This window comes from Leuciscus leuciscus (genome assembly GCF_965113295.1).
Source record: "Leuciscus leuciscus genome assembly, chromosome: 1".
NCBI lineage: Eukaryota > Metazoa > Chordata > Actinopteri > Cypriniformes > Leuciscidae > Leuciscus > Leuciscus leuciscus.
In genome coordinates this window covers 14,231,470-14,251,025 of record NC_138725.1, presented here as the reverse complement: position 1 = coordinate 14,251,025, position 19,556 = coordinate 14,231,470, and the positions used below count along the sequence as shown (strand labels likewise).

The window sequence follows — 19,556 nt, the reverse complement described above, 5'->3', positions numbered from 1 at the left end:
CAGTGAGCTGGCTAGACTGATGAAAGCATTGCTCTGCATTCCCCATAGCAATGCCTCCTCAGATAGGAGTTTCAGCATGGTGAAAAAGATAGTTACAGAAAATCGCATGAGCATGAATAACAGCACTCTTTGCTCTCTCCTATCCTGAAAAATAAACCACACCGGTTTGGTTTCAAAATACACTCCGTCCAAGAGGGCACTGAGAGCAGCTAAATCTGCCAATTACAATTACAACACTTAAAAAAAAAAAGTGAGCACATATACTCATGTTTACAAAACATACTGTACTTATGTTTACAAAAGATAGATACAGTTATTGATGCTCAAGGAATGAACTGTAAATAAATGTGTTAAATGAGTCTGTACCACAGTGTTATATGTGTTTGTACCAGTGTTAAAAACTGTGTTTTGTTGTAATAAAATTACAAATAAAAAATTGAAATAAATATGAATAAATTAAGTTATGTATTCATTTATGGGTATTGCAATGTAAATAATACACTTAACACGTGCAGTTGCTATTCTCCTAACATTTCTGCTTTTCCATGAGCGCCACCTACTGTCAGCGACTGAATTAGCATTTTCATTCAGCCTGTCTGCCATTGTTTTTTTGTTTTTTTTGTTTTTTCATTGTTCTGAATCATAGACTGTAAAACAAAGATGGATGATGAATGTCCATCCAATTCCTGTAGAAAACTGTATGCAAACTATACCAAAAACGGCCGCTGACATCTCTCTCTCTGAAGAAACATGATTCTGTGCAGTTATGATGCAGTAATGAGATTGATCCACAGCATAATCGTCCGCCCAAACTCTCAATCACATAAAGCACATAAAGATGAACTACTTAATGTGTTTTATAATCAACAACATTAACAATTAACATCAAAACCATGTTGAATTTCAGTCCATAAAAATGCAAGCTCTAAAAATACAATGCATATTTTTTTAAAGTTGTGCAATTCAACAAGCTTTTTTGTTTAAAAAACTTTTGGCATTACTTTACTTCCATAGAAAATGTACAAACCTATTGAGAACAACTGTTCTAAGGACCTGTGAAAGTTGTTTTCAGTGAAGGCAAGGTTCACACCAACAAATCTGTTTCAATCTATGTTTCAAATTATTGTATTATTATTAGGCTATATTATAATATATTATACTATTACTTCATTTAAGCACACAGAGATTTGCAGACTGGTGAAATCTGCACATCTCTGTGTGTGACAAAGATATTTGATATGTAAAATGCCTAGCATAACTGTTCTGTTCAAAAAGGAAATGTGGTATCACAGAAAACACTTTGTCCGATGTCATGTGACTTCCTGAAACAGTTGTTTGTGCATATAAAAGGGTCTACAGCGAACTTTCAGGCATTTGTGGACCTTGAAGTTGGACAGATGACACACACACACAAAGCCATCAAAACTCAGGTTTGAATTTTTTAATTTTGATTAATTTAGTTATTATCAGTTTGTTTTCAATTATCTTCTTAAAAACAACATTTATGTACATAAAACAGTATATTTGAGTAAGGCAGCAGAAATAAAGACTATAAAAACACTATTGTAGTACTGCTGAAGAAATTGGGCATTTTGAGGATTAGTCAATATTTAGATAGCAAGTTAATTATATAGTGGCTTAATATTATCATTAAACCATTTTCTAGACCAGTGGTTCCCAACCCTGGTCCTCTAGCCCCCCAAAACTGCATGTTTTAGAGTAGGTGTCTCCCTACTCAAACATACCTGATTCAACTCATCAGCTTTTTAAAAGAAACTCGAAGACCTGAAATGGGTGTGTCCGATAATAGAGACACCTAAAATGTGCAGTTCTGGGGGCTCCAGGACCAGGGTTGAGGAACACTGTTCTAGCCTAAACTTTCATTTCGTCTCACATGTTGAAAACAAAAGGATCAATAGCACAGCGGCTTTGTCATTAATTATTAATGATTTGGAGAGATTGCTTGGAAATATTAAATATAACCCTCCTTCTTGATCAAATAGGCCTGCCTCATATCAGAATTTAGTTTTCTCGATACTGCGCATGGCTCGTCCATCCCTTCTCATTTTACAATGGAATTCACTGCAAAATAAAGCAACATGACTTGTGTATACGTACTGAAAAATGTATTTGGACTTATTGCATTGTTGTTACCAAACTTGATGGTAACAAAGATGTCAAATTAAGCTGCACACTGAATTGCATAACATACTTGTAAAAAGTAAACTCTCTGCTTCAACCAAACTTATGTTATGTTATGGATGTAGACTGCATGAAGAATCAGTTTGCACTGTGGTTTCCTGGGTATCATGTGATTTACTTGAATAAGAGAGCAAACTTCCGTTCTCTCTGCAAACTCAAACTCTGTTGAACTGATTGTCTGTCAACACCAGTGGTCTCCCATCCCCCAACACTCATTAGTAGAGACTCAGAGACCTGAAATGTGTGTGTCAGATGAGGGAAACATAAAAAAATGTACGATGTTGGAGGGCTCCGGGACCAGGACTGGGAACCACTAGTCTACACTATGAGCTAAAAATGAATTCACCCCTTTCAACACTTCAAGTTTTGTTTGGTTCTGTTTTTTTTTCTGGTGTTTTACTCTGCAAAATTTAGAGTAGGATGTCATTATCTCTCATCAAATAATGTTTATAGAAGTCCATCTTTTTGTGAATATTATATTAATATACAGTATATTAATATTTATTCCATCGACACCAGATTTCTAAATACTATCAATGTTAAGTGGTGCAAGACCTGGGGCCTCATTTATAAACATTGCATATGCACAAAAGAAGGCGTACGCCACTCTCTACTCCATAATTGGTATTTATAAAAAGCAAACTTGACGGGAAAATGTGCGGTCCTTCACGCAAGCTCTGACCCAGGCGTACGCACAAAAACGGGTGAAATGAGAAATGGCGACACCGTCGGCAGAGGGAAGAAACACGTGAAAGTGTGTGAAACTGTAGACCATTGTGTAAAAGAAATGGCAATACTGCCTCTCATAAATAACATGAAGACTTCACAAAGCAAGTCTTACAATTAACAGCCTACACGAACACCCGTTTGATCGATCTGCAGTGTAAAACAAACAAAATCAAACGAAGATTACAACAGAAATGCAAATTAACACATATTTGCAAAAAGAAAAGTGAAATATGTTCTGCAATAATATTGGCATGTTATGCAATTCATCCTCATAACACATATGTAGCTTGGCTGCAGATGCACAATGGCTGATCTTGCGTTTTTTTGCATCGACTTTGATGTCCGACCATTTCTTTTTTATTTCGGCCACGGTCCGAGGTTGTGAGGCTACAGCATTAACGGCATCTGCAACCTTTTGCCACTCAAGTGCCTTTTTGGTATTAGTAATGCCCACACTGTGCCCTCCAAACAACATTTTACTCCTCTTTTCCACCTTACCAACGATCATTTCTACTTCACATTGAGTGAAGTTACGTTTCTTGATTTTCCTCTCTGTGTTTGCCATGATTTCGCAATCGATGAATATTAACTTGTGGGCGTTTCACAGACTATTTATGGGCAACTATGGGGCCGTGACATGAAGCCGCAAAAGCTGCACTACATTTAGAATTGATTGTGATTTATTAAGGGAAATCTGCGTAGGATGTGCGTGCGCACGGTTTTATAAATCCGAATATTTCTGTGCGTACGCACATCCTATGTTTTATCCGTACGCCACTTCTGACGCTAATCCTAGATAACAATCGTTGACAGTAAAGTTTTATAAATGATGCCACTGACCTGTATATAATTTCCTTTTCTCTCCAGTGAAATAATGACAGATAAAAATCCAGGTGATGCCCTGATCAGGCTCCCTGGTGAAGACAAAGAGACCAGCACCAAGGTAAGCACAGACCGCAGTTCTAGTAACTCAGTGCATAATAAGATGCATATATGGTCAGACGGTTCAGCTGTTGTTCAAAACAAGCGTCAGAATGAGGAAGAAATGTGACCTTAGTCTCCTCGCTCTGCACATTTTTATGTCTCTTATTGGAGATAAGTTGATCAAATCAGTGTGAATGGTTCATTCGCGAATAGAACTGATTTGGTTCTCAAATTCAATCCAACGTTGTCATGGTGGGGATGAGTGCAAAAAGGTGCGAGGACTCAAGTGCAGGAATAATTCATATTTATTACAAAAGAAACACTAAACACAAAACAAAACCCACAAGGGGGAAAACATAACTTAATAAATATAAAGCCAAAACAGAACATAAACTTTCAAGAGGATCACGGGGAACAGGAACATAAGACAACGTACCGACACAGACTGCAAACAAGAGGGGACTTATAAAGGGAAGCTAATCAGGAGGGAACAGGTGGAAGAACTCAAACAATAATCAGATAACAAGTGGGAGGGATCAGACAATGACATGAGCACATGGCCCAAAATAACAAAACACCCATGTGCAGCACAAGACAGGACAGGCATGTGACAAACGTCCTGAATCAATCGTGTCACTGTTGTTGCTCATTTAAATTTTTCCTTCTGGTGCTGCTGATGTGTAAAACTTATTCACTCATAGTAAAAAAAAAAAACTTCTATTATCATTGTTATTACTATGTAACCTTGCCCACTTAATGAGCTCACAGGTATATATTGTAAAATGAACCAGCAGTCAAGATGAGTTTGATACTAAATCAGTTTTTATTTAGAAAATCAAAATACATTTCAGTACGATGGACACATAAAAACACCTAATAAACAAAATAACAAAATAATAATTAATAAATAGGAGAATTCACCAACTATGTGAAAACCTTCACACTAAACCACTGCATTGGCCAGAAAAAGTGAAAAAAATAATAATATAATGCCGGTAAATACATAAATAACAGTTACAGTTTACACATTTTTCCTGTCTTATGATACATCATATTAATACAATTAACACATTAATTACAGTACTTTATATCATTTATTACATCATTGCCAATATACACTAATTCAAATATTTATATAATATATTATTACATACCATAATAAACAGGGGTGCACATACTGTAACTGGTTTTGGCCTGAGTCTCAAAGGAGCACCTGGAGATGCTTGGTACTCACACTGTACACGACACACTTCTCCTATAAGCTGTCGTCATCACTTTCCTCCTGACTGTTCTCCTCACTATCTTCCTTTCTCTCGAACATGGTAGATGATGATGTAGGCCTGCTTCTTTCTCCCTGGTTAAGCCTGTGATTTGCTGTTTGGCTTAATTTTTCTGCATGTTATCAAGTGTTGTGTTGCCAGATCTGCGCAAGTATTGCATTTTCTGTGGCCAAGTTGAAGGATCAAAAACTAAAAAGGTATCACATGACTTGAGATTCATAACTGCTTTCGAACTCCTAAATAAGACCTCTCGAAACATCAGTCTTATCCTTGTCTCTGTTCTGCACTTGCCTTCATTGTCAAGCAGAATTGTCAGCTGTCCAATAGCATCCATGAGCTCCTCTTTGCATTCACCAATAGTCAAATTATTTAGCTTGAACCTGAGGGAGGTGAATTGCAAAATGTTTCCAGTGTCCAGCATGTTGGCCAAGAAACACTGGAAACGCTCTGCACAGATGTGTTTCAGGTCACTGTCAGCACTTGCAGCCACTTGAATCTGAATAAAAGCCTTTATTTTTACCACGCATGCGCATCTGCGAACCAGTTATGTGCACTCCTGATAATAAAGCATAAATAAACTAAATATAAACCATTCACATATACAGTATAGTTCCATATTTCCATGCATAACATACCCAAATGAAATTAAACAATGAATGCACTTAGCACCATGTTGTGTAGGCCGCACCACACAGCACAAAGCATTAAAACTAAATATTTCTCTCTATGATATTCTACCTACAATACACATTCTATTAACAATCAACTAGATCTATTTTGTGCTTAACAAAACTAATTTAACAACATACCTGTAAACAAGGAGAAATCATCAGTGCATCAATGGGGTGACAGCAAAAGTTAAAAAAAGTCCAAAACAAATCAATGAACTCACAATAGTTAAAATAGCATTTAAATGAATAGTTAACTGCAAAATATGTCGTCATTTACTCACCCTCATGTCGTTGCAAACCAGTATGACTTATTTTCTTCTGTGGAACACAAAAGGAGATACAATGAAAGTCTATGGGGTCCAATGTTGTTTGGACATGTTTCCAACCTTTTTTTAAACAATTATTTTTTTTTTTTTAATTCCACAGAAGTAAGTAAGTCATTCAGTATTCGGGGAGAGTGAATGATGAACATGTCCATCCCTTTATGGCCACAGTCCACACCCATCTTTGCTGTCTCCAGATCCCCAGAAACTTTTTTGTATCTACACCACAAAGAATCTGTGCCGTTCTGAGGGCTTAAAGGGTTTGCCTAATGAAGTAGCCACTGAGTGTATAGCCACTTAGATCATGATACAATCATTAATCAAGTAGATATCAATATTTTTTTTAATCTTTCTGAACAGCCAATAGAAGAGAAGAACAACTCCAAACCTGTTGGCCATGCAGACATGATCAAGACTCATGTACCATCTCACTCATCACACAGTGACATAGGTAGGAAAACACAATATTCACTGCACCCAAACATTAATGAGAAGAATCATTAAATGATCAGTTTTGTTCTTATATTCTATGAATTCAGTTTGAATTCTGGTGATTTTGAGAAAAAGTTCTTTGGTGTTTATTCTAGATCCCAATTTGTCTATTGTGTTATTTGGAAACTCTTCATCAGTCCAGTTTGGACATGGAAACATTGTACTAGGAGAACAAAAAACAAATATTGAAAATGCTGAAATATCCAAGATTGTTGCTGTACAGCAGAAGATATCAGAACGTCACGTCTCTGTGATCAACATGATTGACTTACATGAGGCTGAAATTTACCTGGATTCTGTGGATCATCACATTGATCAACTAGTGCATGAAAATGAAATCAGCGCCTTCATCTTTGTTGTGCGACTGGGCCAGTTAACAGATGCTGATAAGATGGGTCTGGAATGGCTTCAGAGAGTGTTTGGTGACAGAGTTCTTCAGTTTGTGATGATTCTCTTCACCTATGAGAGAGAAGAAGAGTGTGACTCTATAATTGATGATCTGAAGAAAAACCCTGTTCTGGAGCAGCTGCTGGAGAAATGTGGAGGAAGATATCACATCTGCAACAAGATGATGAACAACCAATCAGAGATGAGAGACCTGATGAAGAAGATTGAGCATCTGTTTAATGAGAACAACCAGCAGCGCTACACTGGAGAAAGACGAGAGACAGAAGAGCCACAAAAGAGTGAATGTGAAGGTGGTAAGAAAAACAGATTCCTCATTCTTATTTCCCATGATTAGTCCAAACTGTAATCAAACATTCTGGTCTAAGATTGACTAATTATGATATTATAGACACATGTGGGTAAAAAGGCTTTTATAATATATCAGTGAGAAATGTTATATGGTTAAATACCCTGTTTAGAAACTACTAACTACGATTCTGATGTAAGTGACTAAATCGGTTGGTAAAGCTTGTTGATAGAGACCATGATGATAAATTGATTCAATAAATCTTAATTGCGTGAATATCCTCAGTTTAGATTAGAATTAACAAAAGATCATAATTATTATAGGTAAACAAAACCAAGAGTAAGTAACAGATACTTGCCTCTAGTGGTGAAAATGACAAAAAAAAATAAAAATAAAATAATAATAATTCAAAAAGCCCTCCAGACTCCAAAGAGCAGTAATCACATTCTTTGAGATTAAGACAAACACCCATTGTACATACAATTACAACAACTTCAATTATTTTATTATTATAATATACTGAAGCAGTTATAAATGAGCAATATTACACAAGCTGTGTGATATTGCTGTAAATAACAAAAACAAACAAACAGCTACAACCAACAGGTCAAATTTTCAAATAAAAATATATCTTTAAAATTATTATTATTATTATTATTATTATTTAAATATGCCTATTTGAAGTTTAACTACATTCTTGCCTAAAAAAACCTCTTAAAACTACATTGCGTCACATAACACCAGTAGTATTGTAATATAATAGTGGGTTTCATCAAGCAAAATCCCCAGTGTTAAATGAACACTGCTCAGTGTTTATATAATCTCAGAGTGTTATAAGTAACACTGAAACAGTGTTAAAGTTAATGAGATAATTAAGTGATTAATTGAGTGATAATTGAGCATTATTGATGACAACTGATGTTAACAAGCAGAATAACTGAAGAACAAAAAACTAAAAAACTAAAAAACTAAAAAACATTCAGTGATCAGTGTTTGGTTTAGTTGGGCTCTTGACACTTACATTTTTAACTTTAGATTTTGTCCAGCTGCTGTAACTGAGTTTTAATTGGTTAATTTAACACTGGGGATTTTACTGTGTACAATGATGCTAACTGTGAGAAGTGCTGCAAAGTGGTGTGATACAAATGATGAAACCGTTCCTGTGGCGATACTGGGAGAATATCACATGGCTGGAAAGAATTCTCAGATTCGAGAACCAGAATGAACTGTTGTGTAAATAAACATATTATTGTGAGCGATGTCAAAATAAACTCCACTCACTTTATAACACAAACTCTTAATAAAAGCTTAAGAATAAATATAGTAAACCTAGGTAAGTAGAACTAGATGTTGTACTGCACCTAGCTACATCTAATGAATGTAATAACTGCTATAAAATAGAATAAATATAATCTAAATGGCTAGAAAAATATTCTTGTCAATTATGTATTTCTCATGTTTCAAAAGATGAAGCTCCAATCATCAGAGGAAGCAGTGAGTCCACCACACCAACAGAGACAGAAGAACAACACATGGTAAGTGTCGCTTAATGTGGTATAATAGTAAATCACACGACAAGGAATAATACTAGGAGATAGGTTTTAATAGCGAATACTCAGAAACAGGATAATCTCAGGAGACATACACAGTTACATTACCGAGAATGTACGAAGACTGAGGGAGAACATGGGGATTAAATAATCAGGAGAATTAACAAAGTGTTTGACAGAACAGTTGAACATGATGACTAATTAGTCACAGTAGGACAATTAGGTCACGGGGAGAACCAAAAACAAAGAAACACAGGATACACGTTACAGTAAGAGGTGTGCACATTTTTTATTAGGATTTGTTTCTTGATATCACATTAAGTTGATTCATTTGTTTTCAAGGTGTAACCAAGTGATACCCAAAGGTCACACTTGATATCAGATATGCCACCAGGGTTTTATACCCACGGAAATAACTTAACCCAGGCTGGGTTACCCAGCGAAATACTGTACAGTAAGTTCAATATCCCGTGCATGAACAAAGAACAGAGACGTGACCTTCATGTTCAACACTTTGTTAATGACGAGTAATGAAACCTCTGAATAGACAATACACTTTAATTTGTGAATTTAATTGACCATAAACTTAAGGCTAATATAGCAAAAATAAATCATAAGCAAAACAGCAGGGCCTAGACTCCAGAGGTCATAGAACTCCACAACAAAAACCCTGCCAAGTAAAAAAAAACAAAAAAAAAACACAAAGATAAAGACCCAGGCCAGAACCAGACATGATGAATGAAGACCCGGAGTCAGAATTATAATAAATTGAAGAAACGTTTTACTGAAGGTAGTTTACAGTTTCATCAGCAGAAGTCAGCTTCAAGACTCACACAGGAGTTCGTAGGCCGTCCCTTCAGAATCAGAATCAAAATCAGAAATACTTTATTGATCCCCGAGGGGAAATTCTTTGTCACAATTGCCCACCTGTCAAGGCATAGGGAAAATAAATAGTAATAAAAATAGATAAATAAAGAGTATAAAATATATAAAAGTATAAATATAAAAATATATAAAGAAAAATATGAGGAATATGGGTATGTTCAATATTTACATTATTAGAGAATTGTTATGGTGAACATTTACATTATTTAGAATTATAATGGTGAACCAAAAAGGACTAGAGGAGTAAATAGCAGCAAAGAATATTGCACATTAATTATTAAAAAGATAATGTTGTACAGAAACAGAGATATTGTCAGTTTAAAAACTAACTAAGTGTCCGTGTATCAGGCACTTAGAGGGAGGAGTTTTAAAGCTTGATGGCCACAGGCAGAAATGACTTCCTGTGACGCTCTGTGGTGCATTTTGGAAGAATAAGTCTTGTACTGAAAGTGCCCCTGTGTTTGAGCAGTACATCATGGAGTGGGTGGGAGATATTGTCCAAGATGACATGTAGTTTGGACAGCATCCTCCTCTCTGACACCACAGACAAGAGTCGAGCTCAACCCCCACAACATTACTAGCCTTTTGGGTCAGTTTGTTGATTCTGTTAGCATCTGCTACCCTCAGCCAGCTGCCCCAGTATGCAATAGCAAACAGGATAGCACTGACCACCACAGACTCATAAAACATCCTCAGCATCGTCCTTCCAATGTTGAAGGATCTCAGCCTCCTCAGAAAATAGAGAGGGCTTCCAGTAGAGGGCTTGAGTGTTCTTGGCCCAGTCCAGTTTATTGTCCATGTGCACTCCCAGGTATTTGTAATCCTCCACAATGTCCACAGGAAACAGGGGTCACTGGTGTCTTTGCTCTTCTTAGATCCACAACCAGCTCCTTAGTCTTTGTCACGTTGAGCTGCAGATGGTTCTGCTCGCACCATGTGACAAAGTCCCTCATCACAGCTCTGTACTCAGTCTCGTCAATCTTGCTGATACATCCAACCACAAGAGTCATCAGAAAACTTCTGAAGATGTTAGGACTGTGTTACTGGTATTTGAAGTCTGTGGTGTAGATAGTGAAGAGGAAGGGAGAGAGGACAGTCCCCTCTGGGGCCCCGGTGTTGCTGACCATTCTGTCTGATACACAGTGTTGCAGGCACACATACTGTGGTCTGCCAGTCAGGTAGTCAATAATCCAGGCCGGATGGTGTTGAAAGCAATGGAGAAGTAAAAAAAAATGACCCTCACCGTGCTTACCAGCTTGTCCAGGTGGGGGTAGAAGAGGTTGAGCAGGAAGATGATGGCATCCTCAATTCCCAGTCGGGGCTGGTAGGCGAACTGGAGTGGGTCCAGGATAGGTCTGACCATGGGCCGCAGCTGATCCAGGACCAGTCTCTCCAGGGTATTCATAATGTGGGAGGTCCGTGCCATGGGTCTGTAGTCCTTGGAGTTACTGGGACGTGGTGTCTTTGGCACAGGAACGAGGCAAGACGTCTTCCACAGCACAGGGACCCTTTGGAGACTCAGAATCAGGTTGAAGACATGATGAAGGACTCCACACAGCTGGGAGGCACAGGCTTTGGGCACTCCAGGACGGACACCATCAGGACCTGCAGCCTTATTAGAGTGGAGTCTCCTCAGCTGTCTTCTCACCTGGTCAGCAGTGAGGTACACAGAGATCAGAGGTGGAGGAAGGGGAGAGAAGGAGTCATCAGGCTGGAGAGAGCTATTAACCTGAGGGCCGGAGAATGGGGGAGTAAGGATCTCCCAGGAGGAGGGAGGAGGAGGAGGGGGGAGTAGTTGGATTGGAGGTAAAACAGCAGCTGAGTTAGTTGGGGGATGGGCAGGAGACATAGTATAAAATCTGTTAAAGAACAGATTAAGTTCATTGGTTCATCTCCTGTCCAAGCTGCCTTCAACTCCTCTGCTGCCAGTCGGTCTGAAGCCAGTGATGCTCCTCATGCCGCTCCAGACCTCCCTCATGTTGTTCTGCTGGAGTTTATGCTCCAGCTTCCTCCTGTACTTCTCCTTAGCCTCCCTGATCTTCACCTTCAGGTCCCCCTGAATGGCCTTCATCTCCTCCATATTCCCATCTCTAAAAGCCCTCCTTCTTGGCATTCAGAATGTCCTTGATGTCCCTTGTTACCCACGGTTTGTTGTTTGGGTAACACAGAAATTTATATAGTCTGAGATACACTCAGTAAGCCCATCTATATCCTCTCTATGTGGCTCACAGAGTACACCCCAGTCTGTCACCTTGAAATATCCCTTAAGTGTCTCATAGGCCTCCTCTGACCATCTACTCACTGTCCTTGTGGACACAGGCTGCCTTTTCACCAGAGGCAAATAGCAGGGATTGATATAAACCAGGCTGTGGTTTGACCTGCCCAGTGGGGGAGGGAGGAAGAGCTGCATCCTTAACGTTAGTATACAGCAGGTCAAGGGTTCTCTCCTCTCTAGAATGACATCTCACATACTGGGTAAAGTTGGTTAGTGTGTTGTTCATAGTGACGTGGTTGAAGTCACCCGAGATCACTATGAGGGCACTCGGGTGTTGAGTCTGAAGTTCAACAATGGCGGAGTGAATAACGTTACACGGCGACGTTGGGTTACCAGAGGGCGGAATGTAAACAGCAACGGCGATGGCATGTGAAATTTCCTGTGGCAGATAATATGGCCGGAGTCCCACAGCAAAGCAGTTCAGTTCAAGCCCCCCGCCTTTACGCTTACCGCTCTTGGTCAATCCCTGTCAGCCCCAACAATCTGAAAGCCGTCGATGGAAACGTTGTGGTCAGGGATATCCGAGTATAGCCAAGTCTCCGTGAAGCACATTAAACTACACTCCCGGAATTCCCTCTGACTCCGGGCTAACGCTGTTAGCTCGTTCATCTTATTAGCCAGTGACCTCATGTTGCCCATGATGAGAGAGGGGAGACACGGCTTAAATCTCCTTCTCCTAAGTCTCTGTTGTCTGGCCCCTCTCTCTTCCCTCGCCGTTTCGTTCCTCCTCTGCAACCTCTATGTGTCCTCCTCCAGATCTCAGTGGGGATGTCTGTGGGCCTGTGCGCCCCGGTCGGCTTTAGCGCGATCAGCTGGTCCCGGGTGTAAACAAAGTGGCCATGAAGTTGCTGCGCAACAGTTCCGTGGCTTACCAGAACTCTCTCAAATTGCATGATTAGAGAGAGTCTAGTTTAAATTATGTATAGACCAAAATCACACATGTGAAATATAAACGAAAGTTTAAAAGTTCAAAATAAGGTGACGAATGTCGGGGCAACTGCAACAGGCTGCATGCACGCTGGCGCATGCGCACTCAAACGAAGGCCTAAGGCCTTCACAACATAAACATAAATATTCAAAATACACAATCCTTTAGATAACCCAATGATTAAACAATGATGTTATCACTGTGACAAACCTAACATTTTAACACACACACCTCTGCTGTAATCCAGGAGTGGGATAGAAACGCTGTGTGATACAGCTTGTTGCTATAGGCTAAACACAACGTCGACAATAACCACAGTAACAGCCCATGCACTCACATTCTTGGATTGGAGGTTACATCCCTGTGATCAACACAGAATTAACAATGTAAAGAAACAAAGCATCCTTGTCCAAACTCTTACGGCATCTAAACAAATGACACGTACATGGCGCTTCAGGGTCACAACACCAGAAGGAGTTGGAAAAGGTCAAAATGCAGGAAGTTATGCAATCCACCAACCTTTGAGCTATTTATAGGGCAAAATAAATGCATATGCATGGTATAATTGCCTGGAGTCAATAGTTCTGCTAATGCCATCTCAGATGTTTCAGTTTTGGGGTGTACTAACCATTTTGTTATTGTACAACATCTAGAGTCTTCAGAAAAGAAAAGTCCCAAAACATTTGCACATAAATATTATGGTATAGATATATTTTACCAAAAATGTGAAACACTGAAAAATTTAATTGTGGTGGAAATACTGATTGTTACTAAACCATACATCCCATAAAACTCTATCATTCAAAAAATAATGCAAAATGCTTTTAGCCTAAAAATCTATAATGCATTAACAATTTGGTGAGTGTTCACCATAGGGATCAAAAGTTACAGCTGTTTAAATTGAGGAACAATAGTGATGAACTCACACAAAAATGATGTCTATTTTTTTCCACAGGGAACTACAGAAAAGCTTAGAACAGACAGAGCAAAACCAGATCAACATAAAGAAAAAGAAATGCTTACAGGCTTAAAAACACTCTTTGACAGACTTCATCTTGAAGGCAGGCATGATCATAATCTGAGAGCTGCAGATGTTCTTCGGATAACTGCACATTCATTACTGTCACATGAGTCTTGTGCTGAAGAGGAGCTGATTCAAACTTTCATTCAAAAACTACTGATGTTGAACTACAGAGCAAGATATATTAAAACTAAACAGACTAATGAACAGGATGACACACAACAAAAAGACAAAGACTCATCTGAAGATGAGTTTGATATTTTTGATGAAATGTCTATGTCAAACAAAGGAAACAGTCAATCTGAGCGAATTCACCCGATGGATGTTCAGATGGCCGTATTTCACTGTGCTGACGGTTTCCTGAAGCAGCTGATTGTCACTAAACTGTCCCAGTGTCAGTACGCTCTGCCTCTGCTTGTTCCTGATCCATTCACACAACAGATTGAGTTTCATCTCTGGACATTCAGACAAATCAACAAGAGCTGGAAGAAGAGAGACACCAACCATAAAATCACCAGTCAAACCAAGCCGATCTACAAGGCAGAAACTCCAATGGTGTTTTTCTTCAGGTTTGGCTCTGTGTCTTCATCCAAGTCTCAGCTGATGAACAGTCTGACCAATGAGAGACACAACACGTTCTTCCACAGGAACTGCCCAGGCAGCAGCAGATCCAGAGTCCTGATGGATGGAGTGGTGGAGATCGCCTGGTTCTGCCCCTCTGGGAAAGACACAGATACATTCACTGAATGTGTTGCGTTCTGTAATCTACACGGTGATGCAGGAGACCATGAGAAACAGCTGCAGATCCTCTTTGAAATGGCTTCAGTCAATGTTGTTGTTCTTCCACAACTGGACAGGAATGACAAACATGCTGCAAAGATACAAATCTTGTCCAGGAACAGAAAGCCACTCATTTGTCTTCTTACTGAGGATGTGTCAATCATCACTGAGATGCGGAGAGGAAAATACAAGATTGGTTTGAAAGACAGAAATCAGTCAGATGTATCTGAAGAACTCAGAAGAGCGATAAATGATTGTCTCTCAGAATCATCTTCCACTTTCAGACTTGAAGATGTGTCGAAACACTCAGACATCAGAGTAGATGAGGAAGATGATGATGACTGCAGGAGAGGAAGAGAAGCAGCACAGCAGATGTTGAATTTACTGAAGGAGAAAGATCTGACAGAAATCAAAGAATCATTTCTGCCTCATCAGGGGAAACTGTGGCATCAGTGGAGTAAGAAGAACAAAGAACTACATCGACCTCAAGGAGAAAATATAGAAATGGACATCAGAAGGAAACAAACAGAGATGAAGGAAATCCGTGAACAGCAGCATAAATCTGGCATCAGTGAGTTTATGAAGCTCTTCATAAGACAAATGAACTCACATGATAAACATAAGATGTTTTTCATTAAATGGCTCGGAATCCTTCTGGGTGAATATACATCAGTTGACCTTTCTCTTCTACATCACAAATATGATGAAAAGTGGTCAACAGTCTTACAAATGAAAAAGAAACATGAAAAATCTGAACAACTCAAAGCTAAACAAACAGAACTTGAGAGAATATCTGAGGATCTTCAGGCTGCAGCCTTTGGTTTGGAGCACATCATGAGGGAGATCGGTCAGATATATGAATCATGTTCATCTGTGAAGAAGCAAAAGAAAGGCCTGCAGGTTCACTTCTCTTCTCTCCCGAGTCTTGCAGCAGAGATGATGATCTCTGGATTTCCACTGGAACTGATGGATGGAGATGCTGGTCATGTTCCTGTGATCTGGATCTCTGCTGTTCTAGATAAACTCATCCAGAAACTGGGAGACCAGAGAGTCTTTGTGCTGTCAGTTTTAGGGGTTCAGAGCTCTGGGAAATCCACCATGCTGAACGCCATGTTTGGGCTCCAGTTTGCCGTCAGTGCTGGAAGATGCACCAGAGGAGCTTTCATGCAGCTGGTCAGAGTCTCAGATGAGATGAAACCACAGATGAACTTTGACTATATTCTGGTCGTTGATACTGAGGGTCTATGTGCTCTAGAACTGGCTGGAAGATCAACAAGAGATCATGATAATGAATTGGCCACATTTGTTGTTGGTCTTGGAAATCTGACACTGATCAACGTCTTTGGAGAAAACCCATCTGAGATGCAGGACGTTCTTCAGATTGTTGTTCAGGCCTTCATGAGGATGAAGAAGGTAAATCTGTCTCCCAGCTGTGTGTTTGTGCATCAAAACGTTTCAGACGTCACAGCTGGAGAGAAAAACATGGAGGGAAGGAGACGACTGCAGGAGAAACTGGATGAGATGACAAAACTCGCTGCTAAAGAGGAAGTCTGTGATGAAGAATGTTTCAGTGATGTCATTGGATTTGATGTTCAGTATGATGTGAAGTATTTTGCTCAGTTCTGGGAGGGAAGCCCACCAATGGCACCACCAAACCCAAACTACTGTGACAACATTCAAGAACTAAAGAAGACTATTATGTCTCATGCCTCAAACTCACATGGAATGATGCTGATAGACCTAAAATATCGTGTTAAAGATCTCTGGGAAGCTTTACTGAATGAACGATTCATCTTCAGCTTCAGAAATTCTCTGGAGATTTCAGCATACAGGAAACTGGAGACCGAATACAGCAAGTGGTCCTGGAGTCTTCGCAGTGCCATGATGGAAACTGAAAATAAACTACATAACAAAATAGAAAATGAGGCAATTCATGAGGTTGAGGAAACTGATCTTCAAAGAGAAATGAAGACGACGAGTGAAGAAGTGAAAAAATCAATGTCAGAATTCTTTGAGAAAGACAAAGATAAAGATATATTGATTCAGTGGAAAACGTCATTTGAAAACAAAATCAAAGAGCTTCAGGAAAACATTGTGAGAGAAACAAAGAGGAAATTAAACGAGATTCTTCAGCAGCGAGACCTGAAGAAAAAGATTGATGCTCAGAGGACACATCATGAAAACACTCTCTATGAAAAGAGCAAAGATCTTGCCATAAAACTCAAAGATAAAGCAGATGATAAAGAAACGCTGAAGAAAGAGTTTAATTTGTTTTGGGAACAGTGGATGAAAACAATCATCACAGACAATCCTCCGATCAGAGACATTGACATAATGAGAGATGTGAGAAAGATCCTCAGTGACATCTATAAAAGTGCTCCTGTAGATCACCTGGGGGAGAGCAGGGATATTTTCTCTTTGCAGAGTTATTCAGATTATGTTCAGTTAAAAAAATCCTGTGTATTTAAAAAAACTTTGGGAAGAGCCTACAAATCAGCTAAAAAGACACTTGGTAACATTTTATCTCAAGAGGATGAATCCCAAATAAGATCATTAATCACAGATGTTGATCTGCAGACAGACAGAATGATTCAGTCATTTAACATTTCAAAGATGGGCTACAACATCAGTTACATCCAACAGCTCACACGTTACATCAAGGCAAGAGTAAAAGAACACCAGAAAGGACCAGTGAAATATGTGTTCAAGAATGAATTCTTCATGGATTTGGTTATTTCCATCGGTAAGAGAGCAAATGAGATGATCACTGATCAACACAGAAAGTTCAGAGAAGCGAATGATCCTCAAATATATATTGAAAAGAAGAGAGAAGAGTACTATAGTATTTTCCAGAAATACTGTCATGAATCAAGATCAGCTGCCATTTTTGGTGAGATCATCTGTCAGAAAATTAAAGAGCCTATTGAGCAGAGCATCTACAAGAAGACTGCTAGAGATCTGGCAGATGAAATGAGATCAAACTGTCCGTCACTGAAAGGAAACAGATCAAATATGGAAAAACACATCCTAAAGAAACTGGCTGAAAAAGAAAATTATCACAAATACATGACCTACATTCATAAACCCAGAGATCACTTCAAGAGATTCATCAGACATGAAGTCAGACGGTACATCACTGATAAGTTCAGTGTCAGTGTTTTACCTGAGATGAAGGAGAACATTAAACTCCTGCAGCAGAAGATCATGAAAGCTGCACATGAATCTACTGAACATGTTCAAGAGAACAGAGGAGATGTTAGTCTGTGGTTGAAGAGTTTTACACAGAAGCTCTCAGATGTGCTGATCTTCTCTGAAAAAGACCTCAGTGGAGTCAAACATGATGATGTTGATGATTTCAACCTCCTAGAAGATGTGATAAAAAAAGAACTTACTGCTATAATATCTGACATCAGTAAAGATTTTAACTCAAATGCATTTGATGAAAAACTGGACCTCAAGTTCAGAACAGATGAGCTTCTGATTTATCACTTACGTCAGTGCTGTTGGGTTCAGTGTCCGTTCTGTAAAGCCATCTGCACCAACACCATAGAAGACCATGATGAAGATCACAGTGTTCCTTTCCACAGAGTGAATGGAATTAATGGATGGTTTTACACAACATCACAGAAACTCTGTGCTAATATTTGCACAAATTTAGTGACAAGTGATCAACGTTTTCGTGCATTAGATAAGTGGTTTACATACAAATATTACAGAAGTGCAGGAGGAGTTTATGCAAAGTGGAGCATCAGCCCTGATCTCTCTGAATTGAACTACTGGAAGTGGTTTGTGTGCAGATTCCAGAAAGATCTGGAAAAACGCTACAGTAAAACATTTAAGTGTGAGATTCCAGACGAATGGAAAAAGCTCACAAAAGAGGACGCTATTGAGAGTTTGGATAAATACCTTTAAAATATATGAACTAATAGAGCAAAATAGCACATTTTAAGACACTTATTTACAAAACAAAATATAAACATGCAGTTCCAAGGAAAAATATGAATATATGAAGTACAAATTGATTTAGTTCCCCCACTCAATATTTATGCAACAAATTATAGTAAGGAAAGTTGTATTTCTAATAAAACAGATTTTTATTTAATTAACTTTACTAAACAAACTTTAACACTCAACATTAACATCTTTTGTGAAGTAATGTAAAGAGACTGAGCTGTAGTAGATTTCACTTGTACACGTTTAATCGCACTGGAATTAAAAGATATTTCTAAAATTATAATTAACATTTTAATGATTTAACTATAAAACATTTTAATATTGACTGCACCATATCTAATAATCGTTTAATAATTTCCTGCTAAACGTGATTGATCTGAAGTGTTTCCATATTACAATTGAATGGAATGTTTGAAGGACATGGCCTGTTGTTGATTGTTGCTTGATTGTATGACCAACAATTGCATTTACATTTTCTTAATAAAGGCTTCTCCAACATTCAGCCAGAATCCAAAGTTATTTTCCAATCAATAACAATACATTTTAATTTATTCATTGAAAACATATATTTTAATTACATTTACATTTACATTTAGTCATTTAGCAGACGCCCTTATCCAAAGCGACTTACAAATTAGGACTAAGTTCAGCGAGTCATCATAAAGAGGCAAAAGCAACAACAACGCAGGAAGTGCTCAAAATACGAAGTTCAGGTATTATTCAGAGTAGCATAAGCCTGATAAGTGATGTTTCAAAGGGAAAGGAATTTTTTTTTTTTTTTTTTTTTTTTTTTTTTCTATAAGGTTAAGTGCTCACGGAAGAGATTGGTTTTCAGCTGTTTTTTGAAT

General features: G+C 38.6%; 1 protein-coding gene across 2 annotated transcripts; it reads left to right on the top strand.

Moving 5' to 3' along the window:
* The first annotated feature begins 1,364 nt into the window (after window positions 1-1,364).
* On the top strand, window positions 1,365-19,210 carry LOC309497872 (interferon-induced very large GTPase 1-like). 2 transcript variants are annotated; one of them, XM_082168253.1, is made up of 6 exons: window positions 1,365-1,430; window positions 3,799-3,874; window positions 6,490-6,580; window positions 6,717-7,319; window positions 8,783-8,850; window positions 13,909-19,210. In XM_082168253.1, exons 2-6 carry the CDS (start codon window positions 3,806-3,808, stop codon window positions 18,664-18,666), a joined length of 5,589 nt encoding a protein of 1,862 aa, XP_082024379.1. In that variant the 5' UTR covers window positions 1,365-1,430; window positions 3,799-3,805; the 3' UTR covers window positions 18,667-19,210. The 2 variants fall into 2 exon arrangements, with proteins under 2 accessions (XP_082024379.1, XP_082024378.1); XM_082168252.1 differs by having other exon boundaries at window positions 6,717-7,322.
* Window positions 19,211-19,556: the final 346 nt, after the last annotated feature.